The sequence below is a fragment of the Pieris napi genome, chromosome 14 (genome assembly GCF_905475465.1).
Source record: "Pieris napi chromosome 14, ilPieNapi1.2, whole genome shotgun sequence".
In the NCBI taxonomy this organism is placed as follows: Eukaryota; Metazoa; Arthropoda; class Insecta; order Lepidoptera; family Pieridae; genus Pieris; species Pieris napi.
In genome coordinates this window covers 122,881-144,272 of record NC_062247.1, presented here as the reverse complement: position 1 = coordinate 144,272, position 21,392 = coordinate 122,881, and the positions used below count along the sequence as shown (strand labels likewise).

The 21,392-nt window shown below is 35.7% G+C and overlaps 1 protein-coding gene across 5 annotated transcripts in view; it reads left to right on the top strand.

The window, feature by feature from the left end:
• Positions 1-21,392, top strand: part of LOC125055846 (protein spire) — a 30,696-nt gene that overhangs the window by 800 nt on the left and 8,504 nt on the right. For 4 of the 5 annotated variants that reach the window (XM_047658487.1, XM_047658492.1, XM_047658491.1 and 1 more), the window contains exons 2-6: positions 8,605-8,642; positions 14,626-14,758; positions 20,543-20,682; positions 20,761-20,967; positions 21,317-21,346. In XM_047658487.1, coding sequence (XP_047514443.1) covers positions 8,605-8,642; positions 14,626-14,758; positions 20,543-20,682; positions 20,761-20,967; positions 21,317-21,346 — 548 coding nt within the window. The remainder of the gene's footprint in view (positions 1-8,604; positions 8,643-14,625; positions 14,759-20,542; positions 20,683-20,760; positions 20,968-21,316; positions 21,347-21,392) is intronic. The other variant, XM_047658490.1, reaches the window with a different exon arrangement.

Genomic DNA, 21,392 nt, shown 5'->3' with positions numbered 1-21,392 from the left:
ATCACAGAACGTTTAACAAAACAAATAGGTACCTACAGATTACTCGGAAATCATAACTTATTATTTTACTTAATTTTTGTAATTATAAATGTATTTGTTGTTAATATGTATAGGTTTACTACAGATTTAACGTTTTCTACCTCAGCAGGTAATAATATTTAACGTAGAGTTATTGAAGTAAAAATGCAATACCTTTGCGTTTATTATTTGTTATATTATTACTTTTGTCATGGCTGGTATTCAATAAAATAGTTGTATTTGGTGTAAACGGTATACACCAAATACAACTATTTAATATTTGTAAACCCTTCAATGGGAGAAAAAAGGGATAGAAATAAATAATAGTATCTACATATGTTGTGTTAATTATTTCTGATATTCAAGTATTCATTTGCCATTTTTTTTAAATATTGTACTCAATAATTATTAAATGTTAAGTTACCTTAGCAATATTTATTATATATTTTATGTTGAATAGTCCTTTCATCGAGTAGGCTATATTATCACACAACGACCAATAATAACAGAAGAACATGATTATGACTATGAATTATGTTAGAAACGGGAGATATTTACGCAGGTTCTCCTGCGTAAAAGTCCGCGATATGTCTATCTTTAATGTCAATAATAATAAGAATAAAATTAATTCTAAAATAAATATGCAATTTTTCAAGGTTTTAAAAAGCTTTTAATAATCTATATATATATATATATATTTACTAATTATAACAAGTTTGAATTTTCGCACAAAGTTGCCATTGACAAAATTTGATTTTAATGAATGTTTAGTTTTAGGTGATATCATTATATGAAACTTCTTCTTCTTCGCGCAAATTAACCGTATGTTAGGTATCTTTTTAGTTAAAGCCCGACCTTGGATATAAATCTACAGCGTTTATGATTTTTGTTACAATAAATAATTTGATTTATTTTACGAAACGAAACGAAATTATTACATCTTCACTGTCTCTATCACTTTTGTTGTGATAGCGGATCCATTAGGGCGGGTCACGGTCAACATCGATTCTAAGCTCCCTCCTCACTTCCCCGACCTCCGGTGACCTCAAAGTGTCACTTCAGACACCAAGATTTCGCGAGCATTGCTACAGATACACTTCGGTGGTTAATACGTGTCTTTACTGGGAACCGTACTTCATGTATCTTTTTATAGAACATGTGCTAAAAAGGTAGGTGGGGTAACAGTGTTGAATACCACCGCACTTTTTTGACGGCGTCCTAAACGCTTAATTCAGGAACGACAGACTACGCAGAATACGAAATTCCATCCGTATTCTGCCTCGAAGTCTCTAAGATGATGAAACTCAGTTGCGCCGGTATCAATCCGAACACTCCACGGTAAAGAAGAAGATGCAGACAGACGCCACATCTACGCAACGCCAAGGGGTCACTCAGAAAGTGACTTTACGTTCTCTTTTTTCATATGTTCTGGTAGCTTTACCAGGTGCCCGAATAAGATTTGATTACGAGTTCGGCCAAAATAATCCGGCTGCTGTTAGGCTTTTTACATTTCGATAGGTCAGCAATGGTCAAAAGAACGCAACAGACTACATGTTAATACTGCATCAATAATGTTGGTTGCAGAATTTAACTGCATTTTGAAACTGAGCTTTCAAAGCTGTTTTCCGAGAACCAAAAGGTTCTCGGAAATTAATTTTATTGCTTTAAGAGAAGAAGTTTTGTTTTGTTTAGATTGTTTTTTTAATGTATTGCTTTGAAAAGTAGGTAAATAAGTATTTTAAATAATTAGAATTTAAATAGGTTGATAAATGTTTATCTAGAATTTAAATTTGACTGATTAATAATTAAGTACTTAGACTGATTTGGAATTCTATTTTATTTATATTTCATTAGAATTTAACAAGATTTACGGTAATAATAATAAAAAGCTTGGTTTTAGTTACAATTTCTTTGTCGTACCTATTAATACTGACACTTTTGACTATTCGCCCTTTTTTACACAAACGTCGGGAGAACTATGGCGTTGGCGACCTGGCTACCCTATGCACTGGTTGTAATAGGTGACAAACTTTATTATTTTAGTACCTATTCGTGTGCATTTTAAATCAATGCCTAGTAATACGCCGGTGGTAATAAATAAGTTTATGGTCTGTTAGATAATGATAGTGATTTTCTTCAATCTGTATTTTAAGATGATCTTCATATCTTTTCGGGACTGTTATCGCAGTATTTCAATGCGCTATCAGCCACAGGCGACCTTTGAGTGAGCTCTCGCTCCCGCGTATATCAGATGAATGCTCATCCTTGATTATTACTATTTGCCTATCGGTAAATATAGTTACCGATATTGTACTTATGTGCGAGGCTTGATTTTAAATTTTTAGACTGCTTTTATCTTATCAATACGATGTGACGCAATTTAATTAAGTATGAGATATTATGAAAATAATATATGTGTAGGTAAGTATCTAATAATAAAGGATTATCTTATCAGCAGTGTGAAGGCAACGGTCGCCGAGCATTGAGAACTGATATACATACATATACATCGTAAAGAATACAAATTACATAGGAGACGTCACAAATAAACCTTCAAGGAGTGTATGTATAACATCTCGATACTTTTAGATGTAACATATTATAGTTTTACATTCTTAGTTAATGTATTATTCCAAATAACGTGGGTTGCGAATTGCGATACTGAACACGTCATCGATATCAGTTACGGAATACATTGCATAAATACATAACTTCGCATTAATTGTCACGTGAAGGTTGGCTACTGTTGTATGCTACGTTAGACGTACTGTTGCAACAATATACTGACAATATATTATTTATACATTTACATATGGGTAAATCTTAATAAACGTATGTTGAAAAAGACATTGGTTATACCCCACACAATCCTCTTTCTTAGGGCCGTCAGGGGTCTCTCTGGACATTCTAGCTACGGTGCGGCTGACCTAGGAATTGCTGAGTGCTCTCTATGATCTCCATAGAAAATTCACCGCACTGCCATGTGAGAGTTGACTATTCGCTCAGGAGTCATGGCCTTCTAACACAAAACCTCTCTATACTCGCTGTGTCGCTGTGTCTTGTGGCATGAAAGTATAGTTAGTAATCAAATGCTACGTCCCTGCGAGTCCGACCGTTTGAATTTTTTTACGAGTTTATTCTCGTTTCGTGATTACTAAACGAAATTCTAATAAACTCATTGGGGTTATAAAAATTATATCATCTAACATTCAATCACCACTTTACATGTTTTAGATTTTTGGAAGCACGGGTATTATATATTTTATTGGATTGCAAAGGGTTTAGATTTTACATAATACATACATAGTTTTATAGGTGTAACTTTGCTCCTAATTCATGATATATCTCCAATTTAACAAGACATCGATCATGGTAATCAGTGATAACGTGTGATGCACCTTAGCGTTATTTTTTATTGTTTATTGGGGTTTTTCCACTAAAAACTTGCTGTTTTCAGCAAATTGAATCAAATAAAATGAAAATAAACTTTCGATTCATAACTTAAAAATCCTGAACGTACTAGAGCAGGGACAGGTCAAAAGTTGTAGTCCCATAACCGACGAGCATGCATGGTGAATGATAATTGATAGTGGATCTGTGTGGTGATATACCAGGACCGTAGCAAGTAGATATCCATGGTCTCTGTCTATCCCTTCAGGATAAAGGCGTGATAGGTAGATACTTATGACATATCGAATATAATTATTGCATAGGTTTATATCGTAGGCAATTTCGTTCAAAATTAAATACTTGGGTGGAATTGCGTATTTATTTGGATAAGAATTTATAACGGTTAAAAAAAGTCAACCATAAAGATTGGCATATAAGTCTGTCGCGAATTGTTTTAAAGAGGAACAGTTTCGTTATATAATATGATATTTGCGTAGTTTAAACCGTTACTCGTTTATTCCACATTTATTATTGATGATTCGCTTTTATTGGTGCAATGGATTATCCCATAGATTTGTTTTAATTTGGGGCAGTGAATCCTGAGACAAGCTTTATATTGAATACTAGTAGAACATTAATAATGTCGCAGTAGAATGTTATTGTCTATCTGTTATGTGAGTTTTACACGGCGTCTGCTACGCGTGGGGAGTGCTTGTGGTGAATAAAAATGTCGTTGAATCGTGCCGTTAATTATTTACGAGCAACTAAATGCTGTTACGCAACAGTTACGCATCCGTCGCGGCCATCGCTCTTGCAATGTCAATGTCAGACTTGCTGCCGCAATATGCGTCGATATTACATGTGACCAACTTTTGCTCATAATACCCAAGTCTAAAAGATTTTCTATTAAGATATTCTATTGTTTCACGTTTACAGTACGTAGTTTCATCCCATGAGTAAACTGAAATATCACTCTTTTAGCGAATAAATGACGCATCATAACCATAAATCGCGTGGACTGGCAACGCCTAGGCAGTCAAGTCCACCGACGGACATTGGGTCCGTCAGCCTTAATATAAACAAACAACCTTAATATAAAATGGATTTTTATAAATAGCGCTAACTGTGTGTGAACTCGGAGCCTTCGCTGTGTGCACATCAACCGGAGTCACTTTTCCCACGCTCCGCTCCACAGAACCTAATAAAACCTTTTATTAAATCTGCGGACAATCGCTCACTTGTTATCTATGGTCTTTCGGAACTAGTTTGGTTCACCGTTTAAATGTGGCCTTTGTGTAAATAAGAACCGATCTTTTTTCACATGTTATAGCCATTTCTAGTATGTTGAATTCCAGGTTTATAAATAAACCCGAACTTAAAAAATACTACTAAAACATAATATAATTTCAGTGTTAACGAACGTATGTAACATCAATTATTTTTCTACTCAACGCGAGTTAAGTCAATCTTAATCCGATTAGTAATAATATAATAAAACATATATTATGCTATGCTACATATAATTGATACGGATTTGTTTGTTACAACAATGGCAATGCACCTCGCGTAGGAGTTTTGTCCCGTGGGAACGCTCCCAGGTTCCGCCCCGTGCACATTAGATCTTGGATAAGGTAACATTAACGACTATTTTTATATGTCGTTAGTACTGAATGTTATCCACGTTAAACGACATTTTAATAGTTCCATACTTACTCTTGGTCAAATATATATATATATATTATAAATTATAAATCGGAATACATACTATGATGCTGGCCCATGAGCTAAGGTAATGATGTTTTAAATACATAATAGTTACCTCCTCCTATGCTTATAGTAAAATAAGTTCTTTGTGACTTTCTTGTTGTTCATTCAATACATTTCACTTATAATAATCCTGTTATATGTGAAGAAGAATGATGAAAATGTGTGAAAATGAATATAATTGTTATGCTGCTTGCACGCATTTGCATTGCACGATAAACACGAAAGCAAACTTTTTTGTTATCAGATCATAAACAGGTGAATCAGTTTTAAATAATTTCAGATGAAGGCATCGAGCACTATATATACGTAGTACTAGATTTTCTTGCAAAATTTGCAATTTTATGTCTGGCAATGTGAGCTCATTTGAAAATGTTAAATTGCACGTTTGTGTTTGTTGCAAAAGCGATGCGTCTGCGATAGCGATATCATCCGCCCGGAACTAGATTTCTTTGTGTATATTAAGTAACAACACAATTGCTGTTTCATGTGAAAACCATCTTCCGACGTTTCTTTCACTTCTATTAAAGAAAATGTGCAAATTACTGCAGCCAATTTTGGATTTGATGCCGCCGAGAAGTTTTCTTCGACTGATTTATGTCACATCAAAAAGTAGACAGCTCCGGTCGAACTCGTGAGTCGTGACTGTGGCCAAAGCCACAACAATATGTCAGTAGTTCGCTGATTGTAATGTGCCAGAACTTGCGGTCGACCGTCAGGCACATCGTGGATAAGTAATGGGCGGTCATTTTACGTCAATAATTCAAGAGAGAGCAGTCAAATAATTGCATCGAGCAGGTTCCCAGCGTGTCTGCAGGCGGCGGGTCATAATTAGCCGTTGCGGCCCGTACGCAGAGAAAGCCCGCGTCCTATATTTCCCTGGCACTCTCATTATGACTTTCGAGCCTCTGCCCGCCGTGAGCACGATGCGCTCAGTATCGACAGCTTTTTTAATTCCGCTGCGTCCTTGCAACGCGGCCTCCTGCCCGTGTTGTAGTTATCTTATCGTGATCTCGAAATTGGGTCAACCGACGAAATACAATATTGTTCTTATTAAGCCGTGTATTCGTGTGAACCTAGTTACGGTTTACAGTTGGATCTAATAGTTATTCGTAATAGAATAAAATATTATATCTAATATTTACACCAAATATTCCTCAGTTTTACATGTCCTATTCATGTGTGGACTATTATTTTCGCGATTATAAGCCTCATCCGATCAACCTTGTAATTTTTATTTTGCGTATGCTATCATTAGTCAGCAATTTGCGATATCGTATACGACAAAAGCTGAACTCATCTTGTTATGATATAACGTGTCCAAGAGCCATAGTGAAACCAGTTTAACCGATGCTCCGAAGTTAAAAGCTATCGAACGCGTGATATTTGTGTTATTATAGTTTCCCGGCGGAAGGTTTCTTAGGTTTTTTCTTTAGTTTATATTGAAAGTAAATTGAATTGATAATGGCATACACAACGTATCGGTGCTGACGTGAATGTCTCCGCCCACTAGTGCAATACTGAATCATTTTGTTATATTGTTTTGATAATTTTCACGAAAGCCAAAGTTATTGTTTGCTTCAGCCTTGCGTGTAGCATGAGCGCTCTATTACGTCGTTGTGGTTGCAAAATATGTGGCAAGAAACCGATAATTATTAGTGGTGTCGGCAAGTATATATAATATTACATGCAGTTAATGAATCGAAATGTTTTTTTTAATTTTGTAATTTCACCAAAAAAGTATCGGATTTTTTAAATAAGCAATGACCATTGACCATATGAGCCGGCAACTCGATTTATTTAATTTAAAACGAGTATAAAAAATACTGTTTGAAGGTAGTTATTAGTGTATGGTAGAACATTTTAGAAATCTGTGCTTAAATCGAAATAAGACCAGCAAAAATGTACCACTACTTTAGTTGGACAAAAGTAAAACTTGAAACCTATTCGACTGAGAATAACATCAGGGTGATACGAGCAGGGCATGACTTCCGATAAACTTGCATAAACAGTAAGCATTTCTGGTATATTTAATCGTTAAAAGATTTGAATTAGGTACGAATGGCACGATACCATATTTATAACATAGTGAGATGTGTGGTCGTTGACCCGTCGTAGGATGGCAATGAGCGCGGTGTCGTCTGGTTGTGAGCATAATGCAGTGGTTAGTAGAGTGGAACTGAGCGCTCGCTACATACATTGAGCAAATGGCCATGGGTTCATATAATAGTAGACCCCATGCCTACACTCCCAATACTGTCAAACCATTTGTTCTTTTGAATTGATTTGAAATTTGATTTTCCTCCACACTTGTCTATGCGTATTATGATTTAGGAACTTAGATACTATATGTATTAACTTCATACATTTAATTAAAAATAACATAAATTTCAACGATTTTAATTATATAAATCAGATAAATTTCAACGATTTTAATTATATAATAAAAATGCCAGTTTGATTTTTCAATTACCGTTGAAATATTGTAAGGGTGTAATCAAAGAACGGAGAACGATTTTTAATCTGTGAAAGCGTATAAGAATATAATTATGAACTTTTTTTGTTATTATCGTTTAGTAATTAGATTCGTACTCGTCCGAGTATGTATCATAGGTAATGTATATTTTGGATACCGTACTTACCGAAATGATATTACCTCTCGAAGTAAACGTTATAATATTAATTAACCGTTATCAATTATAATAAGTCAATATGAGTCTAGTATAAGCCTAAAATTCTCAACTCGCCATTTCATTCATTCGTATATTTGCGAGACGCACGAGTATATCACTTCCACATCATACCTTCTCTGTTGTTTAAAAGTATGCCATATTTGTTTACCTTTTAAATTATTTCAGAATAAGTGGAATGTGCGTTTTAAATTAACTTGCTACTATTAATTAATTTTTTTTAACATTCGTCGTACTTGTACGTGTACGTAATTGCTTAGGCTAGCCAATTGCGGCCTCTGATTTAGTTCGGGTAATATATATCTAACGGTCATGTAACCATCAATAATATTATACATATATGCAATGTAGGATAAATTGAGTCCCATCGCGTATTGTGTAGTTATCGCAAGATATCGCTTCAATTGTCTCGTTTAAAGGACTGTTGAATGTGCACTAATTTTGTCAGAAAAAGTTAAACGTGGCTTCGGTGTATTTTAACTTGCATGTATTGTATCTTTCTTTAGGTAAAGTATTGAAGATATGTGAATGATGAAGCAGGTACTTTAGAAATGAATATATCCTAGGCATCATTTATAATACCTTTGAAATTTCATTATTTATATTATATTTAGAACTGTGTCCTGTATTTCGAAATCAAATATTCTTTTTTTTTGTAAGAAACGTAAATGAATCGAAAGCGCCAAATTGGATAAAAGTTAATGCTTATTACATATAATATAAAAAGGGATTTTTGTTTCAGATGACAGTAGCAGGCCTAGAGTGAAATCGGAATATGAGGTTAGTAAAACTATTTAAAACTATGTATTACTAAGCAACACTCCTTTATTACCAACTTAATATATACAGATAATCGCAGCGTAATGTACAGTTGCAGTACTGGTTTCGTCAAAATAAGCCAGAAATGTGTTAGACCTCGCAGCACCCTGCTATTTTGAATTTACTCCTAAGGTAGTTAATACTGATATTTGTGTTTGTACTTTAATGTTGAATATCTTGAGAACAGAAGATACACGTAAAACAATAAAGTGGAGCATTTATTGGTGGGAAGTAATTGGTGCGAAACAATGGAGAACGTCGCAGGAAATATAATGGTAACGGCCGCGGCGGAAGTTGGCGGCTGTTGCTGCGAGAATCACGTTGTGTAACTCACTGTAAGCAACAATCTGCGCCTCAGTTACCACTTACGATTGTAGGTTCCTTAAAACTCCGGAGTGGCGTTTGCCGTCTTAGTTTCATTTAAGGTACCTTGTCAAGTAGTATAACGATCTGAGTTCAATCGCTCTGTTTGCGGTGAATGAAATTTAAGCCAACCGATTGCAGGACTGGAAACGAGCTCGCGGAATACGGTAGTGGTGGAGTGTTTTCTACGAGGAAGTGTTGCCGTATATTTAATAATATCCGACGTTAAATAACCCTGCTTTTTGTAATAATTTACATCTGTTAAGCGCTTCTTTAATCGAGCTCTTCGAACAGCGCCGATAGTACGTCGTGTGAGAGTAATGATCATTAACAAATGTTTTTGTTAAATTACATTACCTACGTCATTAAAGGCTGATGCTGTTAGCGGAATATTATGATTACAGTGGTGCACATTGAGACCCCGCTCATAATTCAATAAGCTATCCATCATTAGCTCGACATCAGCCACAGATTGCATCGACTTATTAAGGAGTCCCGTTAATGACAGCTTAATCATTTAGTGGACATATTTTCAATTTGTGTCCTATTTGAGCAGTGCCTTGTCATTTTAACTAACTGGTATAGGAAAACACAGGAATTAAAGAAAATATGTACTTGAAAACTTCAAGGTCTCAGTGGTTCCGATTATGTTCTTTCAATGAGGCAGCATTTTTTTTAATTCGTCGCCCCGTCTGCAACGGGTAGTAAGAACCTCTGCAATTAAACAAAATATAGTTAACTAGCGACCCGCCCCGGCTTCGTACGGGTGCAATGCTGATACTAAATTCAAAGTGCTATAGGGAGAACCGCGGCCTCCGACGCGCTATGTATAATTGTATAGGCACGCTCCCGGTACCGCTGCAAACGCTACGTCCCGCAATTTTTAAATCTGTAATATCTTCGAAAATATTAATTTAAATCATACTGTAAAGGGCCATATAGATATATATTAAATCAACAATGTATTTATTTATTTTAATTGGATAAGGATTAATGCTGTATTGGTTAAAATCGTTTCGAAAATTAGCCATTATTTGTCGTAAAAAGTAACAAAAATTCTTTACTGTAGGATATCCATAAGAGATAGATATATACCATCGCGGAGTTTTCTGTATACCTTTTCAATGTGTACAATACTTAGTACATTATTTTGATAAATCTCGTAGGGTTCAGCCTGCTTTTGCAATGTAAGCGGAAAAAATGTAATTATTTACGACATCACATTAGAAACCTCAAAAATGACGGTATTTCTCCACTATTTAATGGATGTTATTATACATATAAACCTTCCTCTTTAATCACTCTATCTATTTAAAAAAAAACCAAATTCAGCATCAAATTCCGTTACGTAGTTTTAAAGATTTAAGCATACATAGGGATATAGGGACAGAGAAAGCGACTTCGTTTTATACTACCTATGTAGTTATTAGGTATTAAAATGAATGGTGTTTCAAAACCAGTCATATCTGTTGCACGCGTTTTATTCTAAAAGTAAAATTGATTATCTCTTTACTATCTCTATGTAATAGTAGCATATTCGATAAGCGATGGGCCACGATCCGACGTGACCAATCGGCCGCTACATCGGTGCGCTGATTAGCCGCGTCTCATCTAGCATTTGTCTCGGCGGCTTCACTATGCCAATTTCGGTAATGTCGTAATGCAAATGGAAGAGATCTGTTAGATTCATAACTGATATTTCACAGTGTATGTGACAGTTTTTCATTTTTATATTATTGGAGCCCGGCTGGGAGTATATGAACCGAATTTTTTTTTTTACGTTTTACATAATTTTATGAATATTCGTACATTAAATGTATGTTTATGAGTAATATAATTAATAAAATATAATTTGCGTGTTACTAGCGAATGTGCGCCAGCGCATGTGCGGTTACGGTCAAGGCCGAGTGCGTACAAGCCAATGTACGCCTAGCAATGTAATCGTCAATCATTTTAAGAACTTTTGAGCGTCTTTGAAATAGCTATTGGCTTATAGAAGTTTCGCTTTAGAACATTGCCAAAACCGGTTTAGCACCGCCCGTGAGATTAAGGCCAGTCAATAAAAGTTTATAATTCACTACAAACATATCTGATTTGTTGGTGGCTAAATAACGGTCAGATGAATTGATAACAATTGTGTTAGAACAGGTTGCTCTTAGGATTGGTAGAAGGTCAGGTGATGCCCGATGCTACTTGTCAGCTGCTGTTATGTTGGCAAAAAGAGATCAAGTCGCCACTCAGCTGCTTCACGACGCGTGCCTCAGTAATGCCCTCTTTTTGTGCGACAGCTGACAACTGGAATGCACCGACTGCCACATACCTTGCATACGATTGCAATTACGAGGCAGACTCCTCGCGTGGTTTTTGGGTCCTTTCATTTCAATGCTTCAACGTCAACATTGTTAAATAGTGAGGTAGAAATTGTTGCCACATATATTTATTTATATTGCAATGATATTTTTAATGTTATAACGCGGCTGGGCTGCTGGAAAAGGAATTGAAAAGCTTTCAAGTACCAATATATTGTGTCGTTCGGGTAAACTCTCTCTCGTGGAATTTGTGCCGCCCCGCCCCGCCCCTCCGCAATGATCGCAAAATTTTACTCGACTCGATCATATTATAGAAGCACTGTACAGGTTTATATATGTTTTTCGAGATGTAGTCCAGTCAAATTATGGCTAAAAACGGGTTAAATAAACATGAGCGAACACAGTTTGGGGATTTTGAGGATCGATAGGGGGGTGTATTCTGAGCATAAATTCCAATTTGAGGGGTTGTACTGAGCTCAGCTCAAGGTCATTTCGATGGAAACGCGTTTAATTCGATATCTCGAGAATGGTTAGTGTTAGGCGAAAAATTGTAGATACCTTTTCTTTTCCTAACTAAATTTGCTAACTTTTTTATCTGAAACTTTTTTTTATAACATTAATATTTTTCAAGTTATTACTCCCGCAAGGCAGAAATTTTACTTTTTTTTCAATTTTTCGTCGTTTTCTCCCCAACCATTCAATTTTATTAAATTTTACCGATCATCGAAGTGTAGATCTTTTAATTATGAACAATTTTGTTTTTAAACTTTTTTCCGTAATGCCAATACCTTCGGAGTTATAGATTACTTTACCGAACGAAATCCGCGCCACTGTCGCAATATAAAAAGGTCAATCGATTAAACTATTTAAAAATTAGGTATTTAATATGGGTAAATTCTTGGGTTAATTTTGGTAAGAAGTAAATTAAAAATAAAAACTGTTTCACACATTTATTGATAGAAAAATAGGTTATAAAATTCGGAATATTAAGCACCCGAGGTCGATGGAAGTGATTCGTGAATATTCGTGGTCCTGACGGTATCGGGGCATACGTCGTCCTCGTCCATTGCGTCAAGATCATCATTCGAACAATAGTTCTCTTGGCAATTGGTGCAAATCACTGAGCAAAAGAGGCCGGCCTTTCTGCATCCGCACGCTTTGCCGCATTTGGTTTTGCATTTGCACGCAATCGATCTAATATCGATTGACCTTGACCTTTTTATATTGCGACAGTGGCGCGGATTTCGTTCGGTAAAGTAATCTATAACTCCGAAGGTATTGGCATTACGGAAAAAAGTTTAAGAACAAAATTGTTCATAATTAAAAGATCTACACTTCGATGATCGGTAAAATTTAATAAAATTGAATGGTTGGGGAGAAAACGATGAAAAATTGAAAAAAAAGTAAAATTTCTGCCTTGCGGGAGTAATAACTTGAAAAATATTAATGTTATAAAAAAAAGTTTCAGATAAAAAAGTTAGTAAATTTAGTTAGGAAAAGAAAACGTTTCTACAATTTTTCGCCTAACACTAACCATTCTCGAGATATCGAATTAAACGCGTTTCCATCGAAATGACCTTGAGCTGACCTCAGTACAACCCCTCAAATTGGAATTTATGCTCAGAATACACCCCCCTATCGATCCTCAAAATCCCCAAACTGTGTTCGCTCATGTTTATTTATTTCGTAATTTGACTGGAGTAATGGCCGATATCAACAACTGCTCACACAAGTAAATAATTTAGAGGCTACGTTGAATTTGAATCTTTTTAGTTTCAGTAAGTTTCGAGCACAATGTCAATAATTCCCATCAATTCTATTGCTTATGCCTTATAGGTTAGACTTTATAGTTGCGTGGAAGTAAAAATCATCATTGTTTGAAAGTATTATGTGTTAAGTGTAATTTAAAAGTATTTTTGAAAAAACGTAACTATTACTTAAGTAATGATCAATCTAAGATGACATCGTTGAAAGGATTTCATGTTTGATTTTTATATTTGTTTTTTTATTGCCGGTGATAACTATCCTTATTATAGTGTATCGTTATATAGCAGTTCGTTTACACATATTAAGTGAGCTTGTGGTCGGACCGTTTTAATGTATCTTCTTGTAAGCTCGTTTTACTCTCAGCATTTTGTCAACTGACAGTGTTACTTTTTAAGAGTAGTATTGCCCTATGACGTGGTCGAGTTACAGGTTTATACAGATTTGTGTAAATTCAAAGCTAGGTACTCGTTTTTAGCATTAAACAATGAATCTGTATATGCTTACACTTTTACACATATCAACGCTCTGCATTTGTCATGTTATATTTTCTTAATAACTCATTAATAATACGTGTTTTGGTCAATGTGAGTAATCAGCAGCTGGCTGGCCTCGAGCTCTGTGTTCTCCTTATTTGGACTCGTGCAATTCTTTTATGTCTTATACTAAAGTAAAAGTTAGAATACACTTTTACTTTCTTTTATCGATTGGCGAAAGCTTTTTACCTGGTGATGTTTACTATTGATCTTTCTAATATATCATTGATCAATTGTAAACTTTATACCTATTTTATTTTTTTATAAAAGTCGCTGCATGATATACCCATTTTCAGCTTTCATCCTATAGAAGATGTATGTGAAGATTTTATGTATTCATGCAATATATAATATGCAATAGGCAGTGGCTACTTGGAACTTCTATGGGACTTCTACTGCTCCGCGTAGCTTGTAGACATTACGTAGCACTCGTGTAGTGCTCGACTTTCGTGGATAATTCACTTGTTACTTCTTACGATAGAGATTTAAACGACGCGCTGAGACATCTTCACAAAAGCCGAATCATTTGAACTGACACGTGTAACAAATAGCAGAGCCAAAAAATTAATGAACCCAGTGGCCATAGATTGCATTTTGTACCGAGCTCCATATACCTACGAGTATAAATTCGGTCATAACATATTGGCTACCGTGGTTATAAGTCAAGAATAACGAAGCTGATTTTATCTTTAATAATTGCGTTTCTGTAGCTTTAGCTATAATTTGCCGTAGCAAAAGGTGACTTAGCGTTTGGTTGCGTTTCTTAAACAACATAACGGGCTGTATATTTATTTGCATACAATTGAGTGTTATCTGACGCCTCTTGCCTGTCGTTCTTTACTACTAATAGTGAACCTGACGCAGCGCCAAAACCACTTCTTCATACTAAGTAAACTGCGCCTAGCATTTGCGCATATTCTATTATACCTATGTTAAATACCATGTGTATGAGTGTGATGTGGTACGTTTCAGGTGGTGGTGAGCTTGGGGCTGGTGGTGTACCGCGCTTTGGACCACACGCACGGCGATGACGAGGAGCGACTAATCTCGCCCGACCTCGAGGCGCTCATCTCCGACATGACTCTCTCTAACGGAAACCTTACCGGTAAATATACGCAGCACACACAGGGCTAAATTAACATTGACTCAACCCATATCTTGATCAAATAGGCAGACCGTTGTCGTGCCTGCTCACTAGCAGGTACAAAAACTAGATGAAAGTACAGGCCCCGCACGTTTGTTACTTCTCACAATGGCGAGGCACCTTACAGCCACCGCTGAACTTTCCCCTCGTTGACCTTTCTCTCTGCTCGCGATCTCTAACAATATCGTGTCAAAATAACAACGCCTACCCCCACTTTTCACATCGGTTAACCGAATACAACATGACCCCTGACATATTATTCCAACGAAAGTTGGAGCTCTTTGAAGCGTAGAATAGAGTTTTTAATTATATTTCTAGTTTATTTCCTTCTAAATTTACCACTTGAATCCATGTTTGTTACATATCAATTAAAGCTCCATTGCCTTAACAACTAACTAGAAAGGAACCGACAATCTCCCATCTCGAGAATCTCCAACCCGTTATTTTCATTACTTTCCGTTATGAAATAAACACGGCTCCACGGAACGGACTTTGAAGTGTATAATGTAGATAATGTTCAAATGGAAAGCTCAATGGGAGGTGGCGCTGGCGCCATACTGCGATGATGATGACCAATAAAGACTTGTAAAGATACAAACGTTCACGTTCTACTGCGGGTCGAATTATTATTCGTGAGATTTTTGTGATCATTGACCGACGAATAGCATTGTGAAGAGTTCGGAAGTGGGTCGGGGTCGAGTGTGCTGGCGCCTCGGTACCTGCCCGACGCACTGCGTGCGCCTCTTCTTCATTACATGTCAATAGAGTCAACGCATCTCGCCAAAAGCGACAGAATTTTACTTTAATTCATTTGTTCTCTCCCAATATATGTCTTATCGTCGTCATACCCAAGATATTCGAAGGTGTAGCTCAGCTGCTTATCAACACCCACGCGTAACAACAATCCTCGCAGGCTTTTCGGCTTCAACTCGCACTTCAAATATCACATAATACACAGATATTAGTAGGAAATAAATTTAAAAATGATTAAATTAGATAAAGAGAATCTCCGTTATGTTATCTCTATGGGTTGCCCATAAACTATCATTTTATCTTCTAGGTCTCTTTACGTCTATCTACGCCACGTGTCGCAAGTTAGCTTCGTGTGTGCGGTTCAATGTCTAATAATTGTGGCATCCACCGGAAACTATACAGTTTTTTCGCTTCTCACGGTACTCTGAACTGTATATAAATAACACTTGTTTAGATCACGGTGTACGAAAGAAACAATACGAAACTATAACAATTTTCTCATTTACGCTTTCAATAGAGATGCCCAACTTCCAAAATGTAGCTGTATATGTGGATTTTGTAAGCGGGTCGCTCTTGATATCATCTTATAGGAATTCATTCCAATCGAAAGTTTGGCATAGATTGAGGTTAAGTGCGATGCCATATGGCAAAGCAGTTACTTTTTCGCTTCACCCAGCCTTCGATTTCCCGGTTGCTTTACGTACAACGCCATATCGTTTTTCAAAGTAATTAAAAGTAGTGTATAGTGTATATGCAACTACGTTGGGTTACCATGACTACAGTAGTGGCAGTCGTCAGATGAGTCCGCACGGGCACGCCGCGGCCGAGTGCCAGAGGCCGGTTTTCGTGAGTGGGTCACTGGGCCCGGCGTTTTAGCACTTGCGTCGTCTCGATGTGTCGAATTTATTACGTTTTAATTGACGACCGGTCTCGATGTTATCGCTTGACAATTTCCTTCATCGTAAAAGATAAGCTACGAGAAATAAGAAAGTTTTAAAAGTATATTCAATTCACTTAAGAGCTCTTCCCACGAATTGCTGCGAATGTAAGAGTCTATGAGGAAATCGTAATTAGTTCGTACTTTATATATTAGCTCTGTTCAATAAACACTTTCCAAATTGTTCTGGTTAATAACAGTCGACTTTCATTTTTATTTATATCTTAATAATATATATAAATTACGTGTCATGTTGTTGTCCGCTATGGACTCCTAAACTACCGAACCGATTTTAATCAAATTTGCACACAGTATGCAGTTTGATCTAACTTACATCGCAATTTATACCAGCAATATTATTTTATTGCAAAATATTTGTTTATAATTTGATAGTTACAATTCTACCAACGTTTCACATAAGCTACAATTTAATGGCATAACCACCAATAAAGCATGGTGGTCCCCATGACTGGTGTTCTCCTACCGTTTCTCTTGAATAGTTTACTACTATTAGTACGGGAGGTAGCAACGTTTTCGAGAAAGAATTTCAGGTCAGCTGATTTTGTGATATGTCTTCCTTCTTGCACTTCCGGTTAGAGTCTGGGCAATCTGGCTGGCGGTAGCGGTTGCGTTCATTAGTGCGCATCCTATCTGTCCAGGTAATAATCCTGGATTTTAAAAGCATTTTAAGAAGCGTAATTTTTAATTTTTCGTTTTTAAATACGTCTACCTGACATACTTTTTTTATTGCCAGACATTTTTCACGTTGCTAACTATGTGCCAGACGCGATTTTAAGTTTTATTTTTATAAAAATTTCAAAGCATTTTAGAATGTCTGTAATTTTAATATTATGTTATTTAAATATAAGAAAAACTGAAAATGAATTTGCCAGACATTAATTCGGTTGTTAAGTCTTGAATTAAAATGATAAAGTATTGCAGTGTGATGAAGCATTGCATTTTAAGAAGCGTAATTTTTAATTTTTCCTTTTTAAATACGTCTACCTGACATACTTTTTTTTATTGCCAGACATTTTTCACGTTGCTAACTATGTGCCAGACGCGATTTTAAGTTTAATTTTTATAAAAATTTCAAAGCATTTTAGAATGTCTGTAATTTTAATATTATGTTATTTAAATATAAGAAAAACTGAAAATGAATTTTCCAGACATTAATTCGGTTGTTAAGTCTTGAATTAAAATGATAAAGTATTGCAGTATGATGAAGCATTGCATTTTAAGAAGCGTAATTATTAATTTTTCCTTTTTAAATACGTCTACCTGACATACTTTTTTTTATTGCCAGACATTTTTCACGTTGCTAACTATGTGCCAGACGCGATTTTAAGTTTTATTTTTATAAAAATTTCAAAGCATTTTAGAATGTCTGTAATTTTAATATTATGTTATTTAAATATAAGAAAAACTGAAAATGAATTTGCCAGACATTAATTCGGTTGTTAAGTCTTGAATTAAAATGATAAAGTATTGCAGTGTGATGAAGCATTGCATTTTAAGAAGCGTAATTTTTAATTTTTCCTTTTTAAATACGTCTACCTGACATACTTTTTTTTATTGCCAGACATTTTTCACGTTGCTAACTATGTGCCAGACGCGATTTTAAGTTTTATTTTTATAAAAATTTCAATGCATTTTAGAATGTCTGTAATTTTAATATTATGTTATTTAAATATAAGAAAAACTGAAAATGAATTTGCCAGACATTAATTCGATTGCTAAGCCTTGAATTAAAATGAAAAAGTATTGCAGTATAATGCTTGTAGTACGAGCATAAAAAGGAATATAAAATTAGATTAAAATTAATAATCAACACTTTATTTAAATTGTCCTAATTACTAAATGTAAGTTATAAATAATTAATATTAAGTTTTTCAAGTTTTTTTAGCCTATAGTGACGTCACAAAAAAGAGGCATCTTCATAATCATCATCATCATCGTCGCTGTCTTTGTCGGTGTCATTCATATCATCTTCTTGGGAACTTTCGTTATCTTCTAAAACTCTATCATCTGCAACAGAAAAAAAATAAACAGTGTAATTTTTCTTGTTCGTTATTAAACATTTTATTTATTATTGATAAATGTTCCATTTAACACTTACTTTGAACAATAATATCTGCAAATGAGGATGGTAATTGATAGAGTTTTAGAAGATAACGAAAGTTTCCAAGAAGATGATATGAATGACACCGACAAAGACAGCGACGATGATGATGATGATTATGAAGATGCCTCTTTTTTGTGACGTCACTATAGGCTAAAAAAACTTGAAAAACTTAATATTAATTATTCTTAAATTACATTTAGTAATTAGGACAATTTAAATAAAGTGTTGATTATTAATTTTAATCTAATTTTATATTCCTTTTTATGCTCGTACTACAAGCATTATTACTGCAATACTTTTCATGACTTTTACATTTTAATTCAAGGCTTAGCAATCGAATTAATGTCTGGCAAATTCATTTTCAGTTTTTCTTATATTTAAATAACATAATATTAAAATTACAGTTATTCTAAAATGCTTTGAAATTTTTATAAAAAAAAAAACTAAAAATCGCGTCTGGCACATAGTTAGCAATGGGAAAAATGTCTGGCAATAAAAAAAGTATGTCAGGTAGACGTATTTAAAAAGGAAAAATTAAAAATTACGCTTCTTAAAATGCAATGCTTCATCATACTGCAATACTTTATCATTTTAATTCAAGACTTAACAACCGAATTAATGTCTGGCAAATTCATTTTCAGTTTTTCTTATATTTAAATAACATAATATTAAAATTACAGACATTCTAAAATGCTTTGAAATTTTTATAAAAATAAAACTTAAAATCGCGTCTGGCACATAGTTAGCAACGTGAAAAATGTCTGGCAATAAAAAAAGTATGTCAGGTAGACGTATTTAAAAACGAAAAATTAAAAATTACGCTTCTTAAAATGCTTTTAAAATCCAGGATTATTACCTGGACAGATAGGATGCGCACTAATGAACGCAACCGCTACCGCCAGCCAGATTGCCCAGACTCTAACCGGAAGTGCAAGAAGGAAGACATATCACAAAATCAGCTGACCTAAAATTCTTTTTTTTCAAACGTTGCTACCTCCCGTACTATATGTAATATAACAAAAACCTTAGCCACAGCAACGCTTGGCCGGTCTGCTAGTATATTTAGATATATATTATTTCATTTTTTAAATTAGAACAGTTACTTATAAAAAAAATGGAATGAATGAATTATTTTGGAACATAAGACACAGGTATCACTTATTCCACGTCATTAAATTTGAATCTGTAGGCGTCCCTACTCATCGGCAAAGAAGACAGAAGGTGTAGGCCGAGGCGTAAAAAACTCTCGGTACTCTTTTAAAATAGCAAATCATCAAACAACACTTATTTTAAAACAAATATCGCAAATTAATTAGAAGTAGCCTGTCTAGCACTAGTCCCAGGCCCTTTTATGAACTAGATAATCGTTAACTTTATAGTAAGCCTTTTTATACAGCTTTTCTTTGATATAATTCTTAAATTTATTAAAAGGCAGAGATAAAAGAGCCTTTTATTAAAGAAGAGTATTCCTTTTCCCAAAAAAGAATTACCTACTAACTTTAGTTAGTCTAGTACGGAGAAATTGCAGCCTGCGTTTGTTCCGAGTATTAACATTGTGCGTATGTTCTATTCTAGTAAACTTATCACTATTTTTGTATACATTACATAATATTTTCATAAATATATTGCGAGGGAAAGGTAAGTAAGTATATTAATTTCCTTGAATTTATCTCTCAGAGATTCCCTACATGTTAAATTATAGATTGCGATTTCCGCAACCAACGATTACCTTATATGGTCATATGATGCTATCACTAACCAAAGCGCGCGGTTTTATTCGATTGTAACAACTAGTTATTTTGTTTGATTGTGTATAACGATTTTATGTATTTATGTTAAATACTTAAAACTTTGTTACCACGTAACAATACAGCACTACACTTTGGATTCCGGGTGGACGTAGACGTGTAAAAGCTGGTGTCGTTTTCAGAGGAAGAGGAGTGCGGTCTGTCGGAATCGCTGGAGAGCGGGCGTGGCGATACCGACGACGAGGGCATCGAGAGAGACGCCGAACCGCCGCAAGCTCGTCAGCGACGCCTCGCGCTGTTCCTGCTCGAGGACGTCGTCGAGGTAACGCTTCGAGCGACCAATCCCAAAGGTCGGAATCTTCGGAAAGGCGGGCCTGAACGAAGTACTGGTATGTTGCAGCGTTGCGTGTGGCACGCGGGGGTGGGTCGCGGTAGAGGCGCGCGAGAGACTGCGGCGGCGCACTATCGCGCCGTGTGCCGGGCGCTGGTCGCCGAGGCGCTGGAGCTGGCGTCGTTCTTGGCGCGAGTCAGGGTCACAACCGCCAGGGACCTCGGCGCCACAGATGACTCCGCTTCGCATCTCGACACACTGCTGTTCTCCGACTGGGTAACTCTCCCTTTTACCATAGCGACCAGTGTCGTTATGCACCTTAGCGAGACGTAGGGCGTTCGGAAACTTTAAAAAGACGAAACAAAGAGACAAATTTCTCTTTGCTACGATGCCCCTTAAGGAATGAGTGGGTGTCGCACGTAGATCAAACGCATTGCTCGTCTTTTTACCGCAGAACATAATTCAATGTGATATTATGATTCAGCGTAAACTTTCCGAACCGACACTGTTAAAGTAGCTTATATAGTAGTAGTTTCGCTTCATTAGACCATTGACACCCAAATTACCTTCAATCATTCGTTTCATTTCCTTGTAACGTGACTAACGCTAGTGTTTCTGTTGCTAGTCCAACCGCAGGATCTGGAGGGCCCTTCAAGTAGGTATCTATGGGAGGCACAAATGTGGATTGTTGTGTGTGTGTG